The 21,005-nt window shown below is 42.0% G+C and overlaps 1 protein-coding gene and 2 long non-coding RNA genes across 11 annotated transcripts in view; 1 reads left to right on the forward strand and 2 right to left on the reverse strand.

Moving 5' to 3' along the window:
- The first annotated feature begins 4,380 nt into the window (after positions 1-4,380).
- Positions 4,381-5,496, forward strand: LOC120559724. The gene is made up of 2 exons (XR_005639358.1): positions 4,381-4,559; positions 5,100-5,496. It is a non-coding gene; the product is annotated as an uncharacterized LOC120559724 (long non-coding RNA).
- LOC120559723 lies at positions 5,368-6,631 on the reverse strand. The gene is made up of 2 exons (XR_005639357.1): positions 6,431-6,631; positions 5,368-5,720 (listed from the first exon to the last, which is right to left on the reverse strand). It is a non-coding gene; the product is annotated as an uncharacterized LOC120559723 (long non-coding RNA).
- A 565-nt stretch (positions 6,632-7,196) lies between these two features.
- The window catches only part of huwe1 (HECT, UBA and WWE domain containing E3 ubiquitin protein ligase 1), a 59,158-nt gene continuing 45,349 nt past the window's right edge, over positions 7,197-21,005 (reverse strand). For 6 of the 9 annotated variants that reach the window (XM_039801644.1, XM_039801642.1, XM_039801645.1 and 3 more), the window contains 25 exons: positions 19,055-19,215; positions 18,899-18,941; positions 17,729-18,088; positions 17,307-17,517; positions 17,099-17,223; positions 16,787-17,007; positions 16,250-16,638; positions 15,410-16,067; positions 14,581-15,286; positions 14,385-14,476; positions 13,224-13,380; positions 12,990-13,122; positions 12,583-12,797; positions 12,244-12,482; positions 11,383-11,485; positions 10,916-11,065; positions 10,551-10,796; positions 10,344-10,461; positions 10,096-10,236; positions 9,718-10,005; positions 9,483-9,588; positions 9,099-9,216; positions 8,460-8,641; positions 8,164-8,354; positions 7,197-8,062 (listed from right to left, as the gene is read on the reverse strand). In XM_039801644.1, coding sequence (XP_039657578.1) covers positions 7,960-8,062; positions 8,164-8,354; positions 8,460-8,641; positions 9,099-9,216; positions 9,483-9,588; positions 9,718-10,005; positions 10,096-10,236; positions 10,344-10,461; positions 10,551-10,796; positions 10,916-11,065; positions 11,383-11,485; positions 12,244-12,482; positions 12,583-12,797; positions 12,990-13,122; positions 13,224-13,380; positions 14,385-14,476; positions 14,581-15,286; positions 15,410-16,067; positions 16,250-16,638; positions 16,787-17,007; positions 17,099-17,223; positions 17,307-17,517; positions 17,729-18,088; positions 18,899-18,941; positions 19,055-19,215 — 5,456 coding nt within the window. In that variant the 3' untranslated portion in view covers positions 7,197-7,959. The remainder of the gene's footprint in view (positions 8,063-8,163; positions 8,355-8,459; positions 8,642-9,098; positions 9,217-9,482; positions 9,589-9,717; positions 10,006-10,095; positions 10,237-10,343; positions 10,462-10,550; positions 10,797-10,915; positions 11,066-11,382; positions 11,486-12,243; positions 12,483-12,582; positions 12,798-12,989; positions 13,123-13,223; positions 13,381-14,384; positions 14,477-14,580; positions 15,287-15,409; positions 16,068-16,249; positions 16,639-16,786; positions 17,008-17,098; positions 17,224-17,306; positions 17,518-17,728; positions 18,089-18,898; positions 18,942-19,054; positions 19,216-21,005) is intronic. The other 3 variants (XM_039801648.1, XM_039801643.1, XM_039801647.1) reach the window with 2 other exon arrangements.

The following is a 21,005-nucleotide window of genomic DNA, read 5'->3' on the forward strand; positions in this document are numbered from 1 at the left end:
CATGTAGGTTGAAACACAGTCATTAACTGAAACAGAAAGAGCTGTGTAGGAGGCTTAAAACTGGGTGAGGAACGGCCAAACTCTGCTACCAAGGTGAGGTTGTGGAAGACTGTTTCATGTCACAGGTCCTACACTAAGGTAAGACTGAGCACAGCAACAAGACACAAGGTAGTTATACTGCATCAGCAAGGTCTCTCCCAGACAAGTATTTCAAAGCAGACTGGTGTTTCAAGATGTGCTGTTCAAGCTCTTTTGAAAAAGCACAAAGAAACGGGCAACATTGAGGATCATAGACGCAGTGGTCGGCCAAGGAAACTTAGTGCAGCAGATGAAAAACACATCAAGCTTATTTCCCTTCGAAATCGGAAGATGTCCAGCAGTGCCATCAGCTCAGAACTGGCAGAAACCAGTGAGACCCAGGTACACCCATCTACTGTCCGGAGAAGTCTGGCCAAAAGTGGTCTTCATGGAAGAGTTGCGGCCAAAAAGCCATACCTCCGACATGGAAACAAGGCCAAGCGACTCAACTACGCACAAAAACATAGGAACTGGGGTGCAGAAAAATGTGGACTGAGGAGTCAAAATTTGAAATATATGGCTGTAGCAGAAGGCAGGTTGTTCGCTGACGGGCTGGAGAGCGGTATAATAATGAGTGTCTGCAGGCAACAGTGAAGCATGGCGGAGGTTCCTTGCAAGCTTGGGGCTGCATTTCTGCAAATGGAGTTTGAGATTTGGTCAGGATTAACGGTATCCTCAATGCTGAGAAATACAGGCAGATACTTATCTATCATGCAATACAATCAGGGAGGCGTATGATTGGCCCCAAATTTATTCTGCAGCAGGACAACGACCCCAAACATACAGCCAAGATCATTAAAGGGGTGATAGAATGATTATATAGGGTATTTCACACTGTTTCTTATGGTCTCCTAATGGGGTATGTAACATTAGTTGGGTTGAAAATGGCCTGGTTGATATTTTATTGGCCCTTATGCATCCCTGTGTTTTGGCCCTATTTGTAACAAGAGCTTTTCTTCCAAATATGGTATGGTCATCATGAATATTTAGATGAGCTGCACGCTGCTTGGTTGAGCCTTATCCCCGTACACACGTAGAGACGCGCACTGATTGGTTGAGCGAATCGCCATACACACGCATTAGAGACGCGTGCAGATTGGTTGAGCGAATCCCCAATACACACACATTACCCAGACAGCGAACCAACATTGAATATTGATTTTCCATCGGAATCATCATTATGGTTGATATTGAAATTTCAATGCAAAATAAATGTTGAATCACAATATGATGAAACCTGACGTTATTAATGTTGATGGCAACAAAATTGGAACAACATTGATCTGTAGTTATCTTTATGATTGATTAAGCATTGATATTTGGATTACCGGGCGATATTGCCAATGTGTTGAAAAGTCATTGATTTAGAGTTGACCGGGAAACGACCTGTTGTTGAAAAGCCATCAACAACCGGGAAATATGATTGAAAATGCATTGATATATAATTGACCGGGAAATATGACTGAAAAGCCATTGATTTTTGGTTGACCGGGAGATCATCGGGTGGTAGACCAACGGACTGCACCGGACACATCTCATTTCTGGACTCTTGGGGTGAATACGATCAGGTAAGCTTGCTTAAAATGTAATGTTCGATATGAATGAATTGTACTTTATCAAATACGGTTACTCGTTAACATGATGGTTAGTGTCCATCATGCTTTTGGATTCTGCATCAGACAACTTTTAAAAATAGCTAACATTAGCTGGCGTTAGCTAGCAGTAACAGTCTTAGAATATGATACAGATGAAGTTGGAAATGTTTTGGCAAGGAAATTATTGGATATGACTGAATTTCCATTTGTAGTTGTATTATAGCTTTTGGATTTTGGTGAGGACAACTTTTAGAATTCGGTCATGTTAGCTAATGCTAGCTAACGTTAGCTAGCGCTAGTCTTAGCCTAAAAATCCATTTTGAACTGATGTTTGGCAAGGATGTGACAGTATTTGTTGCTCTAATTGTGTTGTAATGTGTTTGTAGAGAGGAAAATGACAGGCGGAGAGGGATGAAAAGAGAGATCACCTGCCGGAGGGACTGAAGCAAGCAGTTTGAATTTCGTCACGCCACTTATACAACATCTAACTATATGTTTTATACAGCTAACAACGGTGTCCGATTTCAAGTTAATGAATATTTGTGAATTTCAGAGGAATTCTAAGAGGAGGCTAGCTAGCTCTCATTGATAGAGCTACATCCAGCCGCAGGCTCTATCAATGAGACTCGCGGACAAGCAGCGTTTATTTCCCCAATCGTTTGTTTAAATAACTCAACACATTATAATTACACACATTAAAAGAGTAACTGGAACCTGTGGTAAGAGATTGCTGGCGTAACAAGCTCGCTGACCGCGCTTTCACTCACATACACCGGGCATTTAGCTAGCAGGAAGAGGGGAGTTGCAGGCCCTGGAGCTCTGTCAGAGCAGTGGCGTTTGGTAGTCCATTAGCCCAAAACGGTGACTTTGTGCGGGTATGGAGTGCCGTGGGTTGCCAGCCGTGACTGAGCTCCATCTACCTCACAGCAGGCCGGGGTCTGTGGAGGAAGGCAGGCCAGGCGGCGAGGCAGCAACACAGGCAGCACCAGCCTCTGAACTCCGACACACAGTCGGACAAAATTTGCAATTAGACATCAATTTTCGTAAAATTGCCCTATTTGACCTCTACATGGTTGATTTCTCGCATAAAAAAAGTCTCAGAAGTGAATTTAATGGTAAAATAGCAGATGAACAATGTATACAATTTCTGAGATCTGCACGACCTAGATTCAGAAGACTAACTGATCTCAGGTCAGTTGTGTAGCCTATGCAAATGTTGGGGCGTGACAAAGAGACTAGAGCCAAATGAGGAGGAGCCCATAGTTGATGTCAACTATGGGGCTTGTTGAGATTCGCCCGTTTTCAGAGGCAGTTTCAAATAGTGAGATTTGCAGAGAAAAGAGGTGTCAATGGGATTTAGAGGTTCTATGTATGTCCTAGTTACCCACTAAACTGTCATTATTCAACTATGACAAGGTACAATCAGTTTTGCATTCTATCACCCCTTTAAAGAACTATCTTCAGCGTAAAGAAGAACAAGAAGTCCTGAAAGTGATGGCATGGCCCCCACAGAGCCCTGATCTCAGCATCATCGAGTTTGTCTTGGATAACATGAAGAGACAGAAGGATTTGAGGAAGTCTAAATCCACAGAAGATCTGTGGTTAATTCTCCAAGATGTTTGGAAAAACCTACCAGCAGAGTTCCTTCAAAAGCTTTGTGCAAGTGTACCTAGAAGAATTGATGCTGTCTTGAAGGCAAAGGGTGGTCACACCAGATATTGATTAGATTTAGATTCCTCTTCTGTTCATTCACATGAAAATAAACTATTAACACTTCTTAGTTTACAGCATTTTTTCATACCTGCCTAAAACGTTTGCACAGTACTGTATATAGACTGTAAATATACAGTTTATGGATATAATGCAAATTTTACTAAGTGGAGATGTAGGCTAAACTTTACTAAATTAAAATGGGTTGCACCACACAAAGGAACTAGTTCTTACATAGAGATTAGTGAAACACCTTGCTGTCACACTAACAAGCTAAATATTTACAATGGCAAACCATTTTAACATTTAATAGCTAGACTTGATATGTATTGCAGATATCCATAATTGAACTCTTCCTAATCAAAAAGAACAATTCGGATATCCACAATGACATTCTTCCTATCTACAATGGTCATTTGAGATGTCCATGTCATTCTTACTAGTACAAATGACGTCACGTTTTACATTCATGCGTATGGGGCTTTCAATTTCAGATATCCACGTCATTCTTCCTATCCAGAATGAACATTCCAGATATCTGCAATAGAATTATGACTAGGAAGAACTCCCATTTAAGTTATCTACAACACAATTGTTAATCAAAACTCATAATTTCAGATATTCAAAATTAAACAAACATTCCAGATATCTAGATTGTAATTTTGACTATCCAAAATACATTCCGACTAGTAAAAATGTCAGTGTCTATGGAGCTAGAACAGTGACAGTAACCTGTGGTATTGAAAATAAAAATTGGCATTGAAACAACAAATATTGGTACTGAAAAATGTTGAACTGAAATATAAAACACAAACATCAAAAAATAATAATCTCACAATGCTATTATTTTATTTCACTTTGACATTTTTTTGTATTATGATAGGTTTTTCAATGTCAATCTACATTTTTTCTTGATGTCTGACTTTTTTCAGTAACAGTTTTTTTTTTTTTACACTGTCAGGATTTTTACAATGTCACTGGTTTTCAGTTTCAACTTTCTGTCACTGTTTTGGCGTAGGGAGGAGGGGCCTGAGGGGAGGGACAAAGAGGGCGTGGTTTACAGGTAATTTGCATATGATTTGCATACTGTGAGAGACTGCACCTCCACAGGCATCCTCACAGATTACCTATATCTGCAATGGCTTCCACAAGTTCACCTGGAACCTCCAAATCTAAGTAAGTCTGTTTATCTCTGCCATTTTTTTCACTTAGAAGCAGGCTGGTTTAGTGTTAACTTGTAATGTAGGCCTAAGCTGTGTTGTTTTGGCAGAGGTTAGAACTGTTCTCTTCATCTATGGTTAGCACACGTCAGCTAACTTGTGGCTAATTGTAGCTAAGTCTCCCATCGAACAAGCGCTAACGCTAGCTAATACCACATCAGCTAGCCCACTTGGGGGTTGAAAGTAATATTAATAGTGCACTGATGTGTCAGTCTTTAAGAGGGTCACCTGCTAGATCCCTCCAAGCCACTATATATTTGTACCACGCCTCCAGAGGGACCTTGACACTTTACCAGACTTCTCCAGGACCCTGTGCAGCTTCAAAATGTTGAATTAAACCTTTTTTATTTTGTTTGGATATTTATTATGGCCATAGTGCAAAAAATAAAATGCACACCTAAAGTGTGCATTTTATTTACAAAAAAAAGTGTAATTGTTTTGTGAAGTATTATAAAAGCAACTGCAGTCTTTTAATAACATTACTTGTCAATTACAGGATATACAAGATCTTTTCTTGGAGGGGGACCATGACAGAGTGACAGAAGAGTCTGCCAGTGGAGTACTTTTACCACCCATCCAGTGCCCTCTGAGGCTACAGACTATGGCAGAACTGAGGGCAGCCATTTACCCTGTGACTAACTCCTAGTACAATGGCGGATAGCTTTGCAACACTGCACTTAACTATGTGATTCTTCACACATAAACATGGCAGGATAACACAGGAAAACCATTTTGTTGTTTAAAATGACACATACCACTACTACTTTATATGTAGTACTGATTTTAATCCTTAACAGTTTTTGAAATAACATGCATTTACAGTATGGACTCCAGCAAAACAGTTAAATCTGTACCTTTTCAATGAATAACAAATAAATATATTCAAGTAAGAATTTGACTCTATATTTAATAACAAATTACAGTAAATGCAATGATAATGCATATGAGGGTTAATGTGTACTGGTCTATGCAAAAGGGTACAAGTCCCATTTCATGACTTAAACCAGTGTAAAACAGTGTAAAAGTGTAAATAGTCAAAATCCACAGGCTGATGTTGCAGAACTTCCTGAAGCCTTCTCAGCAGTCTCTCCATAAACTGCCTCCCAGTCGAAGGTGCCTGTAATTATACACAACTTAGTGAAATCAGATGAGAAATGTAAAGGTTATGCCTTTAAGCCAGAAATACCTCAGACATACTAGTTTTTGTTTACAGACAAATTTATACATTTATGTCCAAGTAAACCTTTAACTGATAATATCAGTTAAACAGTTATAAAATATTGTACTGGACTGGTTTACATGATAATGTTAACTGTTATGTTCAGTTAAGGCAGTTTTTCAGTAACTGTGTTTTCCCAGTTTTAGGAAATGTCAGTGAACGCGTTCTGCCTGTGTGATTTGCCTAGAAACCTGTCAGTCAGCAGCTATACTTGTGATTGGAGGATAGTTATGGGGGAGGGGCGTTAACGTTCCGTGCCAGTGTCGGCAGGTAGAGAGAGCGGAGCTCGTTCTCTTAAGACATCCATGACGGAGCTAATGAGAGACGCAAGCGAGTCAAGCCTCGTGCACCAGCAATAACACTGGCCTTAGACTTATAAAGGACACGAATTACTGTTATTATAAATACTAGATTATAGAAGATAGATTGACATCCCCAGCCGGAGACTTAGCTACAATTAGCCACAAGTTAGCTGACGTGTGCTAACCATGGATGAAGAGAACAGTTCTAACCTCTGCCAAAACAACACAGCTTAGGCCTACATTAAAAGTTAACACTAAACCAGCCTGCTTCTAAGTGAAAAAAATGGCAGAGATAAACAGACTTACTAGATTTGGAGGTTCCAGGTGAACTTGTGGAAGCCATTGCAGATATGTGGTTATAACACATGGATCTGTGGATGCCTGTGGAGCTGCCTTCTCTCCCAGTAGCCTATGCAAATTACATGTAAACCACGCCCTCTTTGTCCCTCCCCTCAGGCCCCTCCTCCCTACGCCAAAACAGTGACAGAAAGTTGAAACTGAAAACCAGTGACATTGTAAAAATCCTGACAGCGTAAAAAAAAAAACTGTTACTGAAAAAAGTCAGACATCAAGAAAAAAATGTAGATTGACATTGAAAAACCTATCATAATACAAACAAATGTCAAAGTGAAATAAAATAGCATTGTGAGATTATTACTTTTTGATGTTTGTGTTTTATATTTCAGTTTTTCAGTACCAATATTTGTTGTTTCAATGCCAATTTTTATTTTCAATACCACAGGTTACTGTCACTGTTCTAGCTCCATAAGTGTCAGCATGGCAAACGACCCGAAAGGCTTACTGTACTTGATTGATTTTGACATAAGGGACAGTTTAGTCTGATTTACTGCTGGGATCAATGTCAACTGTGAGATTGATTTCACTTGTCACAGAATCATTGGGGACTTGCATGATAAACTTAATCAAAAATACTGCCAATAGGAAGTATTATCTATTGAAATTGTCCAATAATTAACTAGTACTTTGGTGTGATTACACAACAAATTCAATTTGGATGAAATTAATTCACTGTATATAATGATTAAAACACTGTTAAAAGAGACAATGGACGCAATTTTATGCATTTATTCATGTTATTCCACTCTGATTCAAAGGCTCAAGGCTGGGTCAGCAATTTAATAGCCAAAAATACTCTAGAATTTATAGTTAATTTTTTTTTATTTTTTTTTTTAGATCTCCTTCAGGTTTTCTATTCATTTTTATGTACCATCCTTCCTTAAAAATGCCACAAAACTTTGAAAAGTGCATTTTTGTGAATATCTCCAAAACTTCTCAAGTTGTTCATATACCCCCGATAAAAATGTTCCCCATCGTCAAGGCTTGTGAGGTCACAAATTTGCAACAAGAAACCAACATTTTTTTTCCCCAAAGGTTTTATAACCATCCTGTTCAAACAACATTCTCTTTTTCTTTTTACACAGCCAGAGAACAAAAAAGATTAAACATAATAAACTCCCAAACCTTTTGTACAGAGAAATCAAACTAAATGAAGAAAGCGTCTCTTATATTAGTCCATGTTTTATCCTCTGAATCCGCTCTTGCATTTGCCATTTAATTGGGAAGGGAGACACATATGTGTCAACATGAGGCTCTCTGTGTTGTACGCAATGTCAATCAGTCCATTTCACTTGCTGGTTTTATGTTTTATATGGAATAGAAACCAGTAAGTCTAGGCCATTCAACAAGTAATCCAGTAATGTCTATGATAGTGTGTGCGTGCGTTCAAAGGTTATCAGTGTGAATGTGTCAGGAGTAGGCAAATCTAAATCAACATGTATGCATGTCTGTATGTGTGTGTAAAAGAGTCTCATAGTTTAAGCCAGTCCGAATCCTTCTGAGCATTCCTGAATGGCCATCAGCAGCATATGTCTCAGCTTCTCATAGCTCTCATAAGCTGGGAGGTCCAGCTGGTTAAAGCTAAGAGTGGAAAAAGAGAAAGAACATTACATTTAAGTTAGATTTTTGTTTCTTCCAAAAACGTTTTAATTATGTATGCCTTGCAAACTTGCTGTGTTTACCAGGTATGAGCAGATGGCAGGCGGTCAGTGGAGCGATCGTCACGGTGGATCTGGAACTTCTGGATGCCGTTCATGCCCTCCAGAGCAGCAAAACCCTGGAGGGGAACCTTGGACGTGCCGGTGACAAACTGTAAGAACTTGGCCCGGTCTGCCTGGTCAAAAGACCGCAAGGCCCTCCAAAACCACTGGATCTATAGTATAAAAAAATAAAAAGACAAATAGTGGTTATAAATTTGCCCCAATATAATTTTGTCTCTGTTCTTATGTGTGTGTTTTTTTTTAAAACTCATTCATACCTGGATGGAGCTGGACTGGTATTTGTGATATTCAGTGTTGGCCTTTAGGTCATCGATGTCAATAGTGGGCAGGCCAGAGATGAGCAGCTCCAGCTCCTGCTCAGTGAAGATGGAGATCAGCCTCTTGGGGATGATCTCGTAAAATCCCTCAAGGAAGGCTGCTAGCTGCTTGCGGATTGCACCTAGAAAACACGGAAACGTATTCACGTAGGCATATTTCTGTAGTAGTGAGAATATTCTTTATTTTTCAAGCAACTGTTATTCTATCAATTAGTTTGATAGCAATTGTTTCCCCCTTAACGCAGCTGCAAATTCATTGGATTCATTTCATATGAGCAGCTTGAGGGTGCTGCTCATGATAAATCAGCCATCTTTGAGAGAGAAACACCTTTAGCTCTGCTGCACATTGATCAGTTCACAATAGAAAAGTACTGCCACCTAGTGCTTTCTTTATGCACCACTGAGAATGATAGCTTTCATGCACCTTTTCACCTGAACATTTAAGATGACAACTGTTGATCAAAATATATAGATTAACCCATTTCCATTGACTGTGTTTTTATCAGTAATAGTGGGTATTATTACAGCCCTACTGCTAATGGGAAATTAAATATTTGGTAAAAAGAACCACAATCTCACCTGTCATCTTCATCTGGCATACCAGGTGCACATACTCTTTTTTGTTTTCCTCTGTGACCAGGATATTGGCTCCATTTGGCTTGAGGTCTCTTACCTCACACACTCCAAACTCCTGGACCTACACAGAGCACATGCAGGCTTTCAGTATCATTCGTTTCAGCTTAGAATTTAACTGAGAGTCACAGATGGTATCCATTAGCAGTATTTTAAGGCCATCAGATTGCAAATTACACTTTTTCAGCACTTATTATATGAGAGCATAAAGCATTTGGCATTCAAACCCCTGAGGCCCAATCCCAATTTCTACAGTTAGGGACAGGATTCAGTATAATAATCAATTTTCCATTTGAAACTAATTGAAACATTCAGAGAACAGACACCAACCTCTGTGCTGAATGTCAGCTCATAGCCTAGCGTGGACACATCATTCTCCAACAAGTACACCAAGCCCTGGAAGAATGGGTAGTCCTCACTCTCCATGTCTGTGTACCTGGCAAGACCACAAAAATACATCCTTATTATGCAGATATTCAAGAATTTCATTTTGAGATATTTAGTGTTGTTGGACCACGTCTTGAACAATTACATTACTTGGCTGTAACACCCAGTGGCTAAATACCTGACACTCTTGCCCAGGATGTGCTTGTAGAAGCTGCGGGTGAAGTAGCACTCCAATAACCGGTTATCATAGACTGCCTTGGCCACCACACGACCCACAAACTTGAAGTAGCTGAGGTGGTTGGGGTTGCAGTGGGATGAGGGGTTGATGGTATAGGTGACACGGTCGCCTGGGGAAGTGCGAAACAGGGCGTACATGGGGTTGAACATCTCCCGGGAGATGATCATGTACCATTCCCTCAGCAGGCCACCAGCATCCTGGCCCTCCTCCCCTTCAAACACAATGTACCTGTAATTGAAAGGAAGCAGATTATGACTCAGGTTGAGTGATTCTGAATTGAGAAATGTGCAGGTGAACAGAGGGGCAATGGAGTCTTACAGCCTATTCTTCATGTCCTCTGGGCTCTTGCGATGCAGCTCCCTGTAGGAGTCCTCAAACACATGATCTCTCCTTACATGCACAGCCATGTCCTCCTTCCTCAGGCCTTCATCCAGTCGCTCTAACTCCTGGCGGAAATACCTGTGGAGATGTTGAGAAAGACCAGCCAGCACGTCAGTGATTTGAAAAAAGCCATTAACTGTGTATTAAGACAGTATAAGATAGAAGTGTAAGCTAATCTCCCTTACTTCCTCTTAACATCAAAGTCCAGGATGCGTATGTAGTCAACCAGTACTGCAAAAGGCCCATCAGCCAAATGAGTGGTGGACTGGCGCAGGATCTGGTTAAGTACTGTGCGGTGAGTTTCTAGAAGGAAGAAGAATTAGTCCTGTTAGACAATGTACTACACATGAGAATAAAGCTTTATCCTCCTTAATTAAATCTTTCAGGCTCACCAGCAAAACGGAGGAACTTCTGGGTGTCTGGTGGCAGGTTTGAGGAGATGTGCATGGAGGATGGTTCCCTGGAGAAAAACGGGTCTAGAGATGAAGGTGTGGCAGGTGTGAGGGGTGCTGGCGACAGTGGTGGAGGCTCATCTTTGATATGAGAAAGCTGACTCTCCCGGGTGTCCCTCACAGGAGGTTTGCTCTCTCGCTCTGTTGCATGGACTAAGAAGAAAGCCTCCACAGCAGGCTGGAGAACTAGAGCAACAAAGCAAACAAATCACTCATCCATGCTCCTTCAACAGACATAAATGCCATATAAAAAAAAAAAATCACATACAGTATAAAGAAATGTATTTAAGAAAGATTCCAAGTACCCAGTACAGCATGCTGGTCATGGGACTCCTCCAGCTCTTTCAGGCACTCCCCGAGCATGTCCCATAGTTCATCCAACAACAGCTGCTCGCTGAGCAGTGGGAGGTCTGGAAGTCTCTCCTCACTTTCTGACTGTCCGTTTCCGTCTTCATCTGAAAAAGAAAATTCCAATATTGACTGGACACTTACATCAGTCATACTGTCATCAACTCTGACAGGAGCAGTAATTTTTCCACCAAAAAAAAATTAATATATTAATTAATAACAATTAAAAAATTGAATACATTTGGTACCCCAGGTGGCACCGACCTAGCCCCTCCATTTGAAATGATCTAGAATCACCACTGCAGTTACTAACCGAGAAGGCTAGACAAATTGTGCTCACTGGATGTGGGGGTAATTTACTAACAAAACTAAAAAATCAGCAAGCGTTTTAAATTGTCAATAGCATTTTGCAACCGAGTCCTACCCAGAGGTGCAGGGTCCTGCTCTAAAGGAGATGGCTGGTCAACATCCATCGGAGAATCATCTCTCTGGGCCGTCTGGGCTTCTGACATTGACTGCACTTCAGACTACAGAAAACAAACCAGGGTGAACAACACGGGAAAAGCATGGAAGAATTAATGATTCGATTTTTTTTTTTTATAGCAACAATCTTGACTGATATTGCCATACATAATGACATTCTCATGACCCACTGAGAGAGGAGGGGAACTGGAACTGAGTAAGGAAGAAGGGCGGGCCAAAAGCATGAAGCCATGTCAGCCAGCAAACCGATATCAGTAGAGCAGTTCAAACAGTTTGGAGCAGACAGCACATTCATATTTAGACCATTTCAACAGTAGAACATGTCAATGCAAAGACATTATTATAGGAGGCAATCGATCACTGGCACATCTGTCTTGTTGTCAATGTTCATCATGGCATTAGTTCTATGCACAAACCAATTATAGCATGGCAGGCTGTATGGTGACTGCACACAGTATTATGTTAACAGATACAATGCAATACCATATAAACAGTTAACTATAGTTTATTTAATAAGACAGATATGCAAGTAATTACATTACAAATAATGGGTTAGCTTATAATTTTCCAAAATGCACAAAGCCAATACAGGCTAAGCAAAATTAGACATGAAGCATGTCGGTAACTAATGGACATTTCATAGCATTTATCATGAGGACCACCACAGCAATTTGAATCAACTATACTGTGATGGTGATACTATGTAGATGTGCTTTTTCTCAGCTTTCAAATGGTCTTCTACTATAAGTGTGTGCAGTGTGTGAGTAGGAGTATGCCTGCTGTCAGTGCAGCCCATGCTAACCGTGGCAGCAGCAGCCGTGCCAGGGGGAGCAGCACCAGTGGGGGCATGGGGTGCCGCCACTGAGGATCCGGCAGCAGCGGTAACAGCGGCAGAGGCAGAAGAGGCGGTGGGTGGAGGGGCCTGTTGGAGCCGGCGTGCCCGCTGACCCTCTCTCACCATCTGGATGATGGCATCAGCCTCGGCCTCTAGCTGACGCACCGCAGCCTGGATGCTGCTGGCTGAGCCTAAACTGGTGGAGCCTGGCCATTGGGAAATGGAGGAGAGTTTTTTTTTTAAACTCAATACTTATCAGGATATTGTACACATACATCAAGAACACTGTATATAATATCTTCTTACCTAATCGGCCTGTCTGTTTAGCTTTCTTGTTTGCGCGCCGTGTGTCCTCACGAAGCTGGATAATGACCTGCAGCACTCGCAAGAAAAACTTCTGCGTTGACGTCTTCGAGGTTAGTGAGCTCATACAGGGAAGCTGTAGTTCACGTCCCCCAAGTGTGCGTTTTTGTGCAGCCACAATGACCACACTTTCCGAGCCGTCAAACCTGTACCCCAACCAACAAACGCATACAAGGTAAAGGAAATTGTATTTGTGACAAATTTCGTTTTATGAAAAAATTTATACCACAGGGCTAGTTGGGCTAATTTAACTAACATTTAGGTTAAACAGAATCAGTCTACCACAGTCTCTCTGGCAAGTGCGTTGACAACCTGACAAACTGGGTGTCCCAGAACCATCACTGGCTAACCTGCTAGTCATCTTGCCCTTGAGTCTGCCTGAGATGGAGGAATCCTCAGGAGGGGCATCCGGGGAATGCGAATCAGCATGTGCCCGTCTCTGCTGCTCCAAGTTGTATTCTCTAAGTTCGGCCAGCAATGTGCCTGAGAGAGAGAAAATGTTAAAAAATGAGTGCAAAGAGAAAACTGTATTTGCGTAAATAGGAGCATGAAAACTGGCATCTGTGTAGTTGCCCAGCACTGACCGATCTGTTTGCAAAGAGTGTATCCGAGATGTCTAGCTCCACTGAGCAGCAGTCTGAGCACAGTGTCTCTGGTAGCACCATCTCCTCTAGATAACTGCAGCAGGATGTTCGCTGCATCCTCCAGACCCTCCTCTGAACATGAATGGGATGTCAACACCTTGTAAAAAAGGAAGAAAAGGGTTATTAGATAGTTGATTATTATTAATCAAATTGTAGAAAAAAAAGACAAAAGATATCAATTGGACCTGTGTTTAAAACAATGAAAAGGAGTACATGATTTTGTCAAAACCTCATTAAAATGCTCCTTAAGGGACAAGTGCCCGTTTGTGTCACAGTCCAATTGTGTCTAAGACTCTGGAAACAGTCCAACTGTCATCCAGCATACAGGATATTGACTAACCGATCCGTCTGGCTACAGAACATGTACGAGTCCAGGTGTGTCTGTTCCAAGGTCAACCACATCAGTGCATATCTTTAAACACATTTAACTTTAGCATTTTTCTTCATCTTTTACTTGTGGGTTACACACTTACTTCTCCTTGTTTTGAAAAGTGCTCTATAAATAAAGTGTACTTGCTTGCTTACTAATGGGACTTCAGCTAGCCAGCCGGCCAATCCAAAGTGTGCACGGCAGATACACCACACACCTTTATATTTTTTACTAATGTACCAACTACTAAAGCTCCTTATATCAAATGCAGATTTTCACTGAAAAAAATCCACAAACTAAAAAGGTAGTAGATAAGTTTCCATAGAATTGTACTTGGATTATACTATATGTACCTACACACAGTATTCTTTTTTTCTCCTCTTGTAGTGATAACAACTTTCACAATTATCTCGCAATTCTTCTGGCAACAGAAATATAAGAGAAATTTAGGGTTTATGCTTTGGTGGTTATGCTGTTGATCAACCCGAGCTCCTTAACCAATAAAACATTCAACTATTGTTTAGTGTTACATGTATTATCTGATTTTTATCCAGATTTATGACTTTTTATTTTTACTTTTTATACTGAATATTAATGACTTTAAGATACAAAACAAGTACAAGCCCAGAGCCACAAATCAAATATGCCCCTTGACTCAGATTTAAAATTTGGTTCTGCTCTTTATCATCCTCTACCAGCATGGATCACCCTATGACACTTTTTACCCATACCTCCACAGAGAGTTGAAGCTGTTTCTCTGTGAGTCCACTGGAGGCCATCTTGTTGTCACTCTCTGTACTGCTAGTAGTGCCCCTCAGTTTCCCTATTTTGGCAAAACACCCCAAAAATACATATTTTCAAATGAAATCACTGTTACACTGTAAAGTCTAAATGAACTGATGAAATTTTATTTTGGAAAATAACTACCTGTAGAGGTTATTCCAGTAGACGTGGGCATAGAGATTGTTGTAGAGGATGTCTGAGAGGCTGCTAAACTTATTCCTGAGGATGTACCCTGGGCTACAGCTCCCACAGAGGCCCCTGGGACGGTCATAGTCGCCTGGGAAGAGCCCGCTGACACCATACCCTGTGTCGTGATTGGGGCCGTGACTCCTGAGCTGGTTGACGTGTTTGGGATAGCAGCCTGTGGGGTGGGGTGTCCAGCAGGCACCTCAGTGGCCTTGTTGTCAGGTAGGGCAATGGATATGAGGGAGAGCAGACGCAGCAGCTTTTCAGTGAGCAAGGAGCTCCGTCTGATTACAGGGTGGGACAGCATGTTCATCAGCTGGCCTAAAGGGGAGGTCTCCAGGCTTAACTGAGCTCCCTCTGCCTCTGCACTTCCTCCCAGAGGCAATGTCTTCATAGAGGCTTTGCCCTTGCGGCTGACATTCATGTTGTCCAGCTTTACCAGCAGGTCCCAAAAATCAGTGGAGATTCCCAGAGACTGGAGAGCAGCGGCAGTGGAGCCAAAGGAGTTCTGGGTGTTGGAGGCATTGGAGCTGGGGTTACTCAGAGACCCTGACCTGGAGCCTCCACCCACTCCCACAGAGGAGATTGAACAAAGACGAGAGTCCAGGTCAGAAGATGCTGACAAATCCTTACAGCGCTGTTGGGTGAAGTGGCTAGGGAACACCTGCAGGGACAGACAAAAAAAGCACTTCAATTATAATAACTAATTTGACAGCTTTTATTTTTACAACATACAATAGATGATGAATCCGATGAGATCAGTAGATGACGATGGGTGGACTCTTACCTTAGCTAGCTGGATGAGTGTGTCCAACACATGTCGACAGACCACTGGAGCAGCTTGTGGGTGGATGTGGACAGTGGAACCTCCACCTCCAGCACACGTGACACCTGGAGCAGTACCTGACACTCCCAGTGTTCCAGATCCTGTCGAACCCCCAGCTGAGTGCCGGTCAGCATGCTTCCTACCTGATGCTCGCTGAATCTGGAAAATGTTTGTCCGGCAGCCCAAGGCTGCGTCCATAGAAACAGAGAGCCAGGAAAGCTGACTGGAGCTGCGAGACTCCACCCTGTTCAGTAGCTCTAAAGAGGAAGAGGAGGATGAAGAAGAACAGGAGGATGAAGAGGAGAGGGAGGAGGTAGCAGAGCCTTTTCCTCCACAGCCTCCTTGGGTGCTCCTCTTGCCACGAGAGTCTTCTAGACGTGATGTCTCTACACACACCTCACTCTCACTGCTGCGTTGGAGAATCGATAACAGGCTGCGAATGACCCACCCACGTGTCTGAGAGTGGTAGCAGAGGTTCCTGAGCACGCGGTGCAGACGGCTGGTGTTAAGCTTTGGTTCATCCACAAACAGCAAAACCAACAGGCAGGACAAGGCCTCATGGTCCAGCAACAATCGACCGCGCAGACGCAACAAGGAGTCCACACTGGAACTGGATGGTCTGAGGAAACAAAGAGGATAACATATATTCAGTTTGTAACCTGTCAAAAGTGCAGTATGATTTGATCAAGTCAAACATTTCTTAAGTCACCCATAAACAGAGTTTACTTTTCTTGTCATTTAACAAAAATGCAAAAAATGTAAATTCTCAGAACAGGCAATTAGATCACCATCTCCTCTCACCTGTGGTTTGTTCCTCCCATCTGAAATGTGCCTCCTCTTTGCACAGCGAGTCGGGTGTACTGGACGCCACGATTGCTGCCTAACCGACTGGTGAAGGCTGGTGAGCGCAAGATGGCTGATAGGGCTGAAGAAGAGCTATGACCAAACAACCTCTCATGCATCAGTTGCCTCTGGCGTGCCTCTTGCTCTCTACGCAATGCGGCAGCTTCAGCAGCAATGTCCGGGGGCATGACAGCCAAAACACTGTCCTCCATGTCCTCCAGAACACTACGCCGGAGCTCTGAGGGGAGCGTCTGGATGAAGGTGACTGGATCAAGAGGGGTGTCTCCCTGTGTGGGCTGTTGGGCTAGCTCCCTGCGCTGCTGCTCTGCCCGTTGCTGGGCAAGAACCTAAGACAACCAATGGCATGCTTAGTTAAAAGAACTGATAATCTGTGACTTCTTAATTTAGAAATCATATTTTTTCCCCAGTTGGCAGCCTAAAGGTAAGAATTTTGTCTACTGTAATCTTTTATCATTTCAGCAGCAAGTCTCTCACCTCCTCCTGGATGGCAGGTGGCAAGGCTGCCAGGAACTCCGGGCTGACCTCTGTAACCCCTGGTCCTCCCAGTACAGGTGCAGTAGTGGAAGGCAGGGTGGTGGCAGCAGGAGGACGGGAGGGTGGCCTGATGCCAAGCTGATTTTGCAGCACCTCTCTACGGATGTCCTCAGGAAGAGCTGCCAGAAAAGAGGGATCCACACCCTCTGGCAGACTGATGCCTTCCAAGACAAAAACATTATGAGATGTAATTATTATTATTAAAAATATTTTTTTTAAATGCAGAAAATGTGGGATAGCAATATATTTTACCTGCAAGTGGGTCCTCATCGTCATTGCTGGTAGATGGGAGGGGTTCTTCCTGGATGGCCTGAGACTGGCTGTCAGCGCTATCACTCCTGGGCATCATTTCCCCAGGTGATGAGACAGAAGTTGAGCTGTAATCATTAAAGAAAAAAATGGGTATTGTTAGTCTACAGCAATATGTGTGATGAATTACTCAGCTGATCAAGCTACTAACCCAGTCTCTGCACTGGGTTGCCGGTCAGTCAGCCCACTCTCTCCGCTGCCTGACAGCTCCTGAGACAGCTGGGCCCCCTGGGCAGGGTTGGGAGTAGATTCTTCCTGAGTGGCAGAGGCAGGGCTGCTGGTATCCATGGGTGACCCTTCCAGCTGTGACACACCCACTACCGCAGGCTCTGAGGTCTCCACAATGTCTGGACTTAGGGAGGCTGAGGGGAAAAACAGTGAGGGTAAGGTTAGGAAATGGTGTGAATCAATGTATTGCAGCAAAATTCCTTGGGTAATTGATTTGTATTTTACCACGTTCAGAAGATTTTACGACGGATACTAGCTACAAGCACGGTCAACAATATAATTTACAGTACAGATGCGTGTTCTTACGGTTGGCTAGTCTGTATAAAGAGTTTTCAAAGATAGTACCTTCCCTGCCTTCATCCAACGCACCACCTCCTCCGACTCTCTCACCGATTGTGGGTGCTGGGGACATTTCCATCTGAGATGCCTCTGCTTCACTGTTTGGCCTGTCAGCTGCTGACAAGGGTGGAAGGCCTGCCCCTGCCAGAGCAGCCAGTGAGCTTGCATGCGACTCAGCCAGTAGCAGGTCAGCTATTGGTTGGTGGACCTGCTGACTGATTGCAGTCTCAAGGGAGACTAGGGCCTGTTCATGAGGAGCAGGTGTGGTGGGAGTGACCTCTCCAGATGGGGGAGCAGTGAGGAAGCCCTCTGAGACCCTGGGTGGCTCCAGACATGACACTGTACCACTCTGAGCCTGCTCACCCTCTGCAAAATCCAGAGACAAAACATTTGTTAAGACAGGGATATAAGTTTTATTACAGGAGAACAGAATTTTATTAATAATGAATTGTTGCTAGTAACTAGCCGTTTTTCTCTCTGCTTACCAACAGCTACCATTGCTTACTTATCAAATTGCCCTTACATTTTACAACTATATAAACATTTTCCCTATACACAGTTGCAGCCAAAACTGTTCCAAAGCAAGCACACATGAGATTTGCACAAACAGAACTGAAATAGCAATATAGGGATTAGTTATTGATCATTTTCTAGGTAGATGACAAGGGCCTTCACTAAGGAAGGCAGTAAGTTGTATAGTTATCTCCTGAATGGGGTGAACAATCCTGATCCCCAACAACAACACAACTTACTACCTCACCACAGCACAGCCAGCTGCAGCAAATGCAATACATTCAATATACATTTGAGGCAACATTTAATTGTACTCCAGAGATATCATGTATACAGTATGTGCAAGTATGTGCTTTCAACAGCAATGCAGATCAGATATTTTCAGTTTGTTAACTATCTGAGCTATTTGCAGGTTGAGAATGGAACTTCTGCAGCAAATGGAGATATCCAGCTGGTATAGCGCTGCCATAAGAAAGACAGTAGACTGTATAGTTATCTCCCAGATCTGGTGTGATCCTAAAACTATACAAACTACTACCTCATCCCACAGCACGCTCTGCTGGCTGCTTTCCTCTGGGTGCCTATCACTGAGCTGTGTCCATTCCCAACAAGAATTTTAACATTAAGACAGAAACAAGACAAAATCTATACAAATGTCAGTACCTGCACTGTTCTCTGCACCATTAACTGTCCCCAATCCAGAACCCTATGGGTAAAAACAGTTGACATTAGCAAGCAAGTGAACAAAAATGGCAAAAGAAGCATCCACTTCTAGGTTGGAAAATTCCTCCTCCTACACAGCCAATACCCATGTATTACCTGCAGGCTCTGTTCCCTGGCCTGTTCAGCTCCAGAGGCCCTCCTCTCATTTTGCTTAGACTCCTCCTCCTCAGCCAGCTGCCGCCTCCTCTTCTCCCTACGCTCTTCCAGTTCTTCATCTCGCAGACTCTCCAGATGCTGCAGGATAGGCACCTTCACCACTGAAAACAGACACAGATGTCAGAATTCATCCTTAGTTGTGGCAATGTGTCTGTAAGGTAACAAGTCACCAAGTCCAATTAATGCCACTTTAGCTTAAGACATTAAGCCTGGTGCATTGATCTAAATCAATAAAACAGATTTCACTGATCACAAATTGGGAAGATATAAAAATATTAATTTGGGATTAAAATTATTACATTCACTCCTATTGATTTTCTCTATCTGAATCCCTACCCTCACTTGTGTCTCACACTTTATAACACATTACAGGACTTAATTATCAACAAATGGGACTCCAAACACATGTTATAATGGTCGATCAAAATGTGTTCAAAGTGTAGTAGAGCTAGGTGTAAAGAACAGTGAATACTTCTAACTACTTGACCATCATATCCAAATGAAAGTGATCTAATTTTCAAAAACGTAAATATTTTATAATAAAAAAATGAATGAAATTCGTCTCAATTGAAACAAGTCTCCAGTATAACACCTACCCAGCGTACCCCCAGGATTTTAGTTAAATTTAAGACGTTATAAAGACCTTTTTAATACCACCAATGATGAAAATGAATGCCAACTTCAAGGCCATATAATAGAAAACAGTGTGGATTTTAGGCCACAGAAAAAAATTATTTACCATGTAACAGTACCTAAAACATTTTATAATACTCCACAATGATATGTGTGTATTTTAATAACATAATGCAATATTTGTTGCATGAAGAGCTCTTATGCTATGAAACTAAAAACACAAAATAAATAGGATAATAAAAAATAAAACATGTGCATTATGAGGTGTTACAATTAGTTCCACCTTGGCTAGATAAGATAATATATAATGTAATTGTAACCCTGATTATAAGACTATTATAAGATGACCCCCCCTTTTTCCAAGACTCATTTTTGGAAAAATACTTTTTGAAGACCAAATCTTGTTGTTTTTTTAAAGAAAATTATTAGAAGATTCTAATAAAAACACATTGAATAAACAAGGTAGGCTGTTGTTTGTAAACATCTTTTAAATAAAATTATATTTTCAAGATCTTTTTAAATGAAAGTGTCACATTTAAATGAATGGTAAATATTTCCAAGGCCTTCAGCTGAATGACTGCTCTGGTAATGGGCATCCCATCATTACGTTTTTCAGTTATGTAATCACACACTCCTGTCAATCTCTTGGAAGCAGCTGCTTTGAAGACCACGGTAAGATTTTCTCTGGCTGTTTGTATTTTTAGACTGTATCATCTCCATGACAACGCCTCGTACTTTCGTTCTAACTTCAGACTTTTAGGCTTTTTGTAGCTCCATATATCACGTTGCGTCTAAATATGAATGTGGATAACATTAGTGATCGTGAGATGCTTGCAACAGTTACACTTCTAGTGATGAATCGGCGAAAACACGTTTTATTTCTCCGATTCACGGCTTTGTTCCAACGCAGCTGGGCGCTCCCACTCTATCTCGCTTGACCATATAACATTACTGTGCTTTCGGGTGGTCGTTGAGGTTCTGTCTAAAACTTTTCCATTTCAACCAGCTGTTGGAACATTAAAATAACATTGATTATGGATCATTTCATTTGTGTAGTTTATAGCTGGCTTTACCAGCTGATTTCTCTATTGGCTGTTGAAACAAGTGACACCCCTATGTTCTAAAAACCAGCCTCTGCGACTTGAACAGTTGAAAGTCTAGACCCCAAATACAAGATGACCTCAGTTTTTCAGACGCATTTCCAGAAAAAATAAATAAATCTTATATTTGGACCAATAAGGTAATATAATATGCCAAT

Source organism: Perca fluviatilis, chromosome 5, assembly GCF_010015445.1.
Source record: "Perca fluviatilis chromosome 5, GENO_Pfluv_1.0, whole genome shotgun sequence".
NCBI classification, from domain to species: Eukaryota; Metazoa; Chordata; class Actinopteri; order Perciformes; family Percidae; genus Perca; species Perca fluviatilis.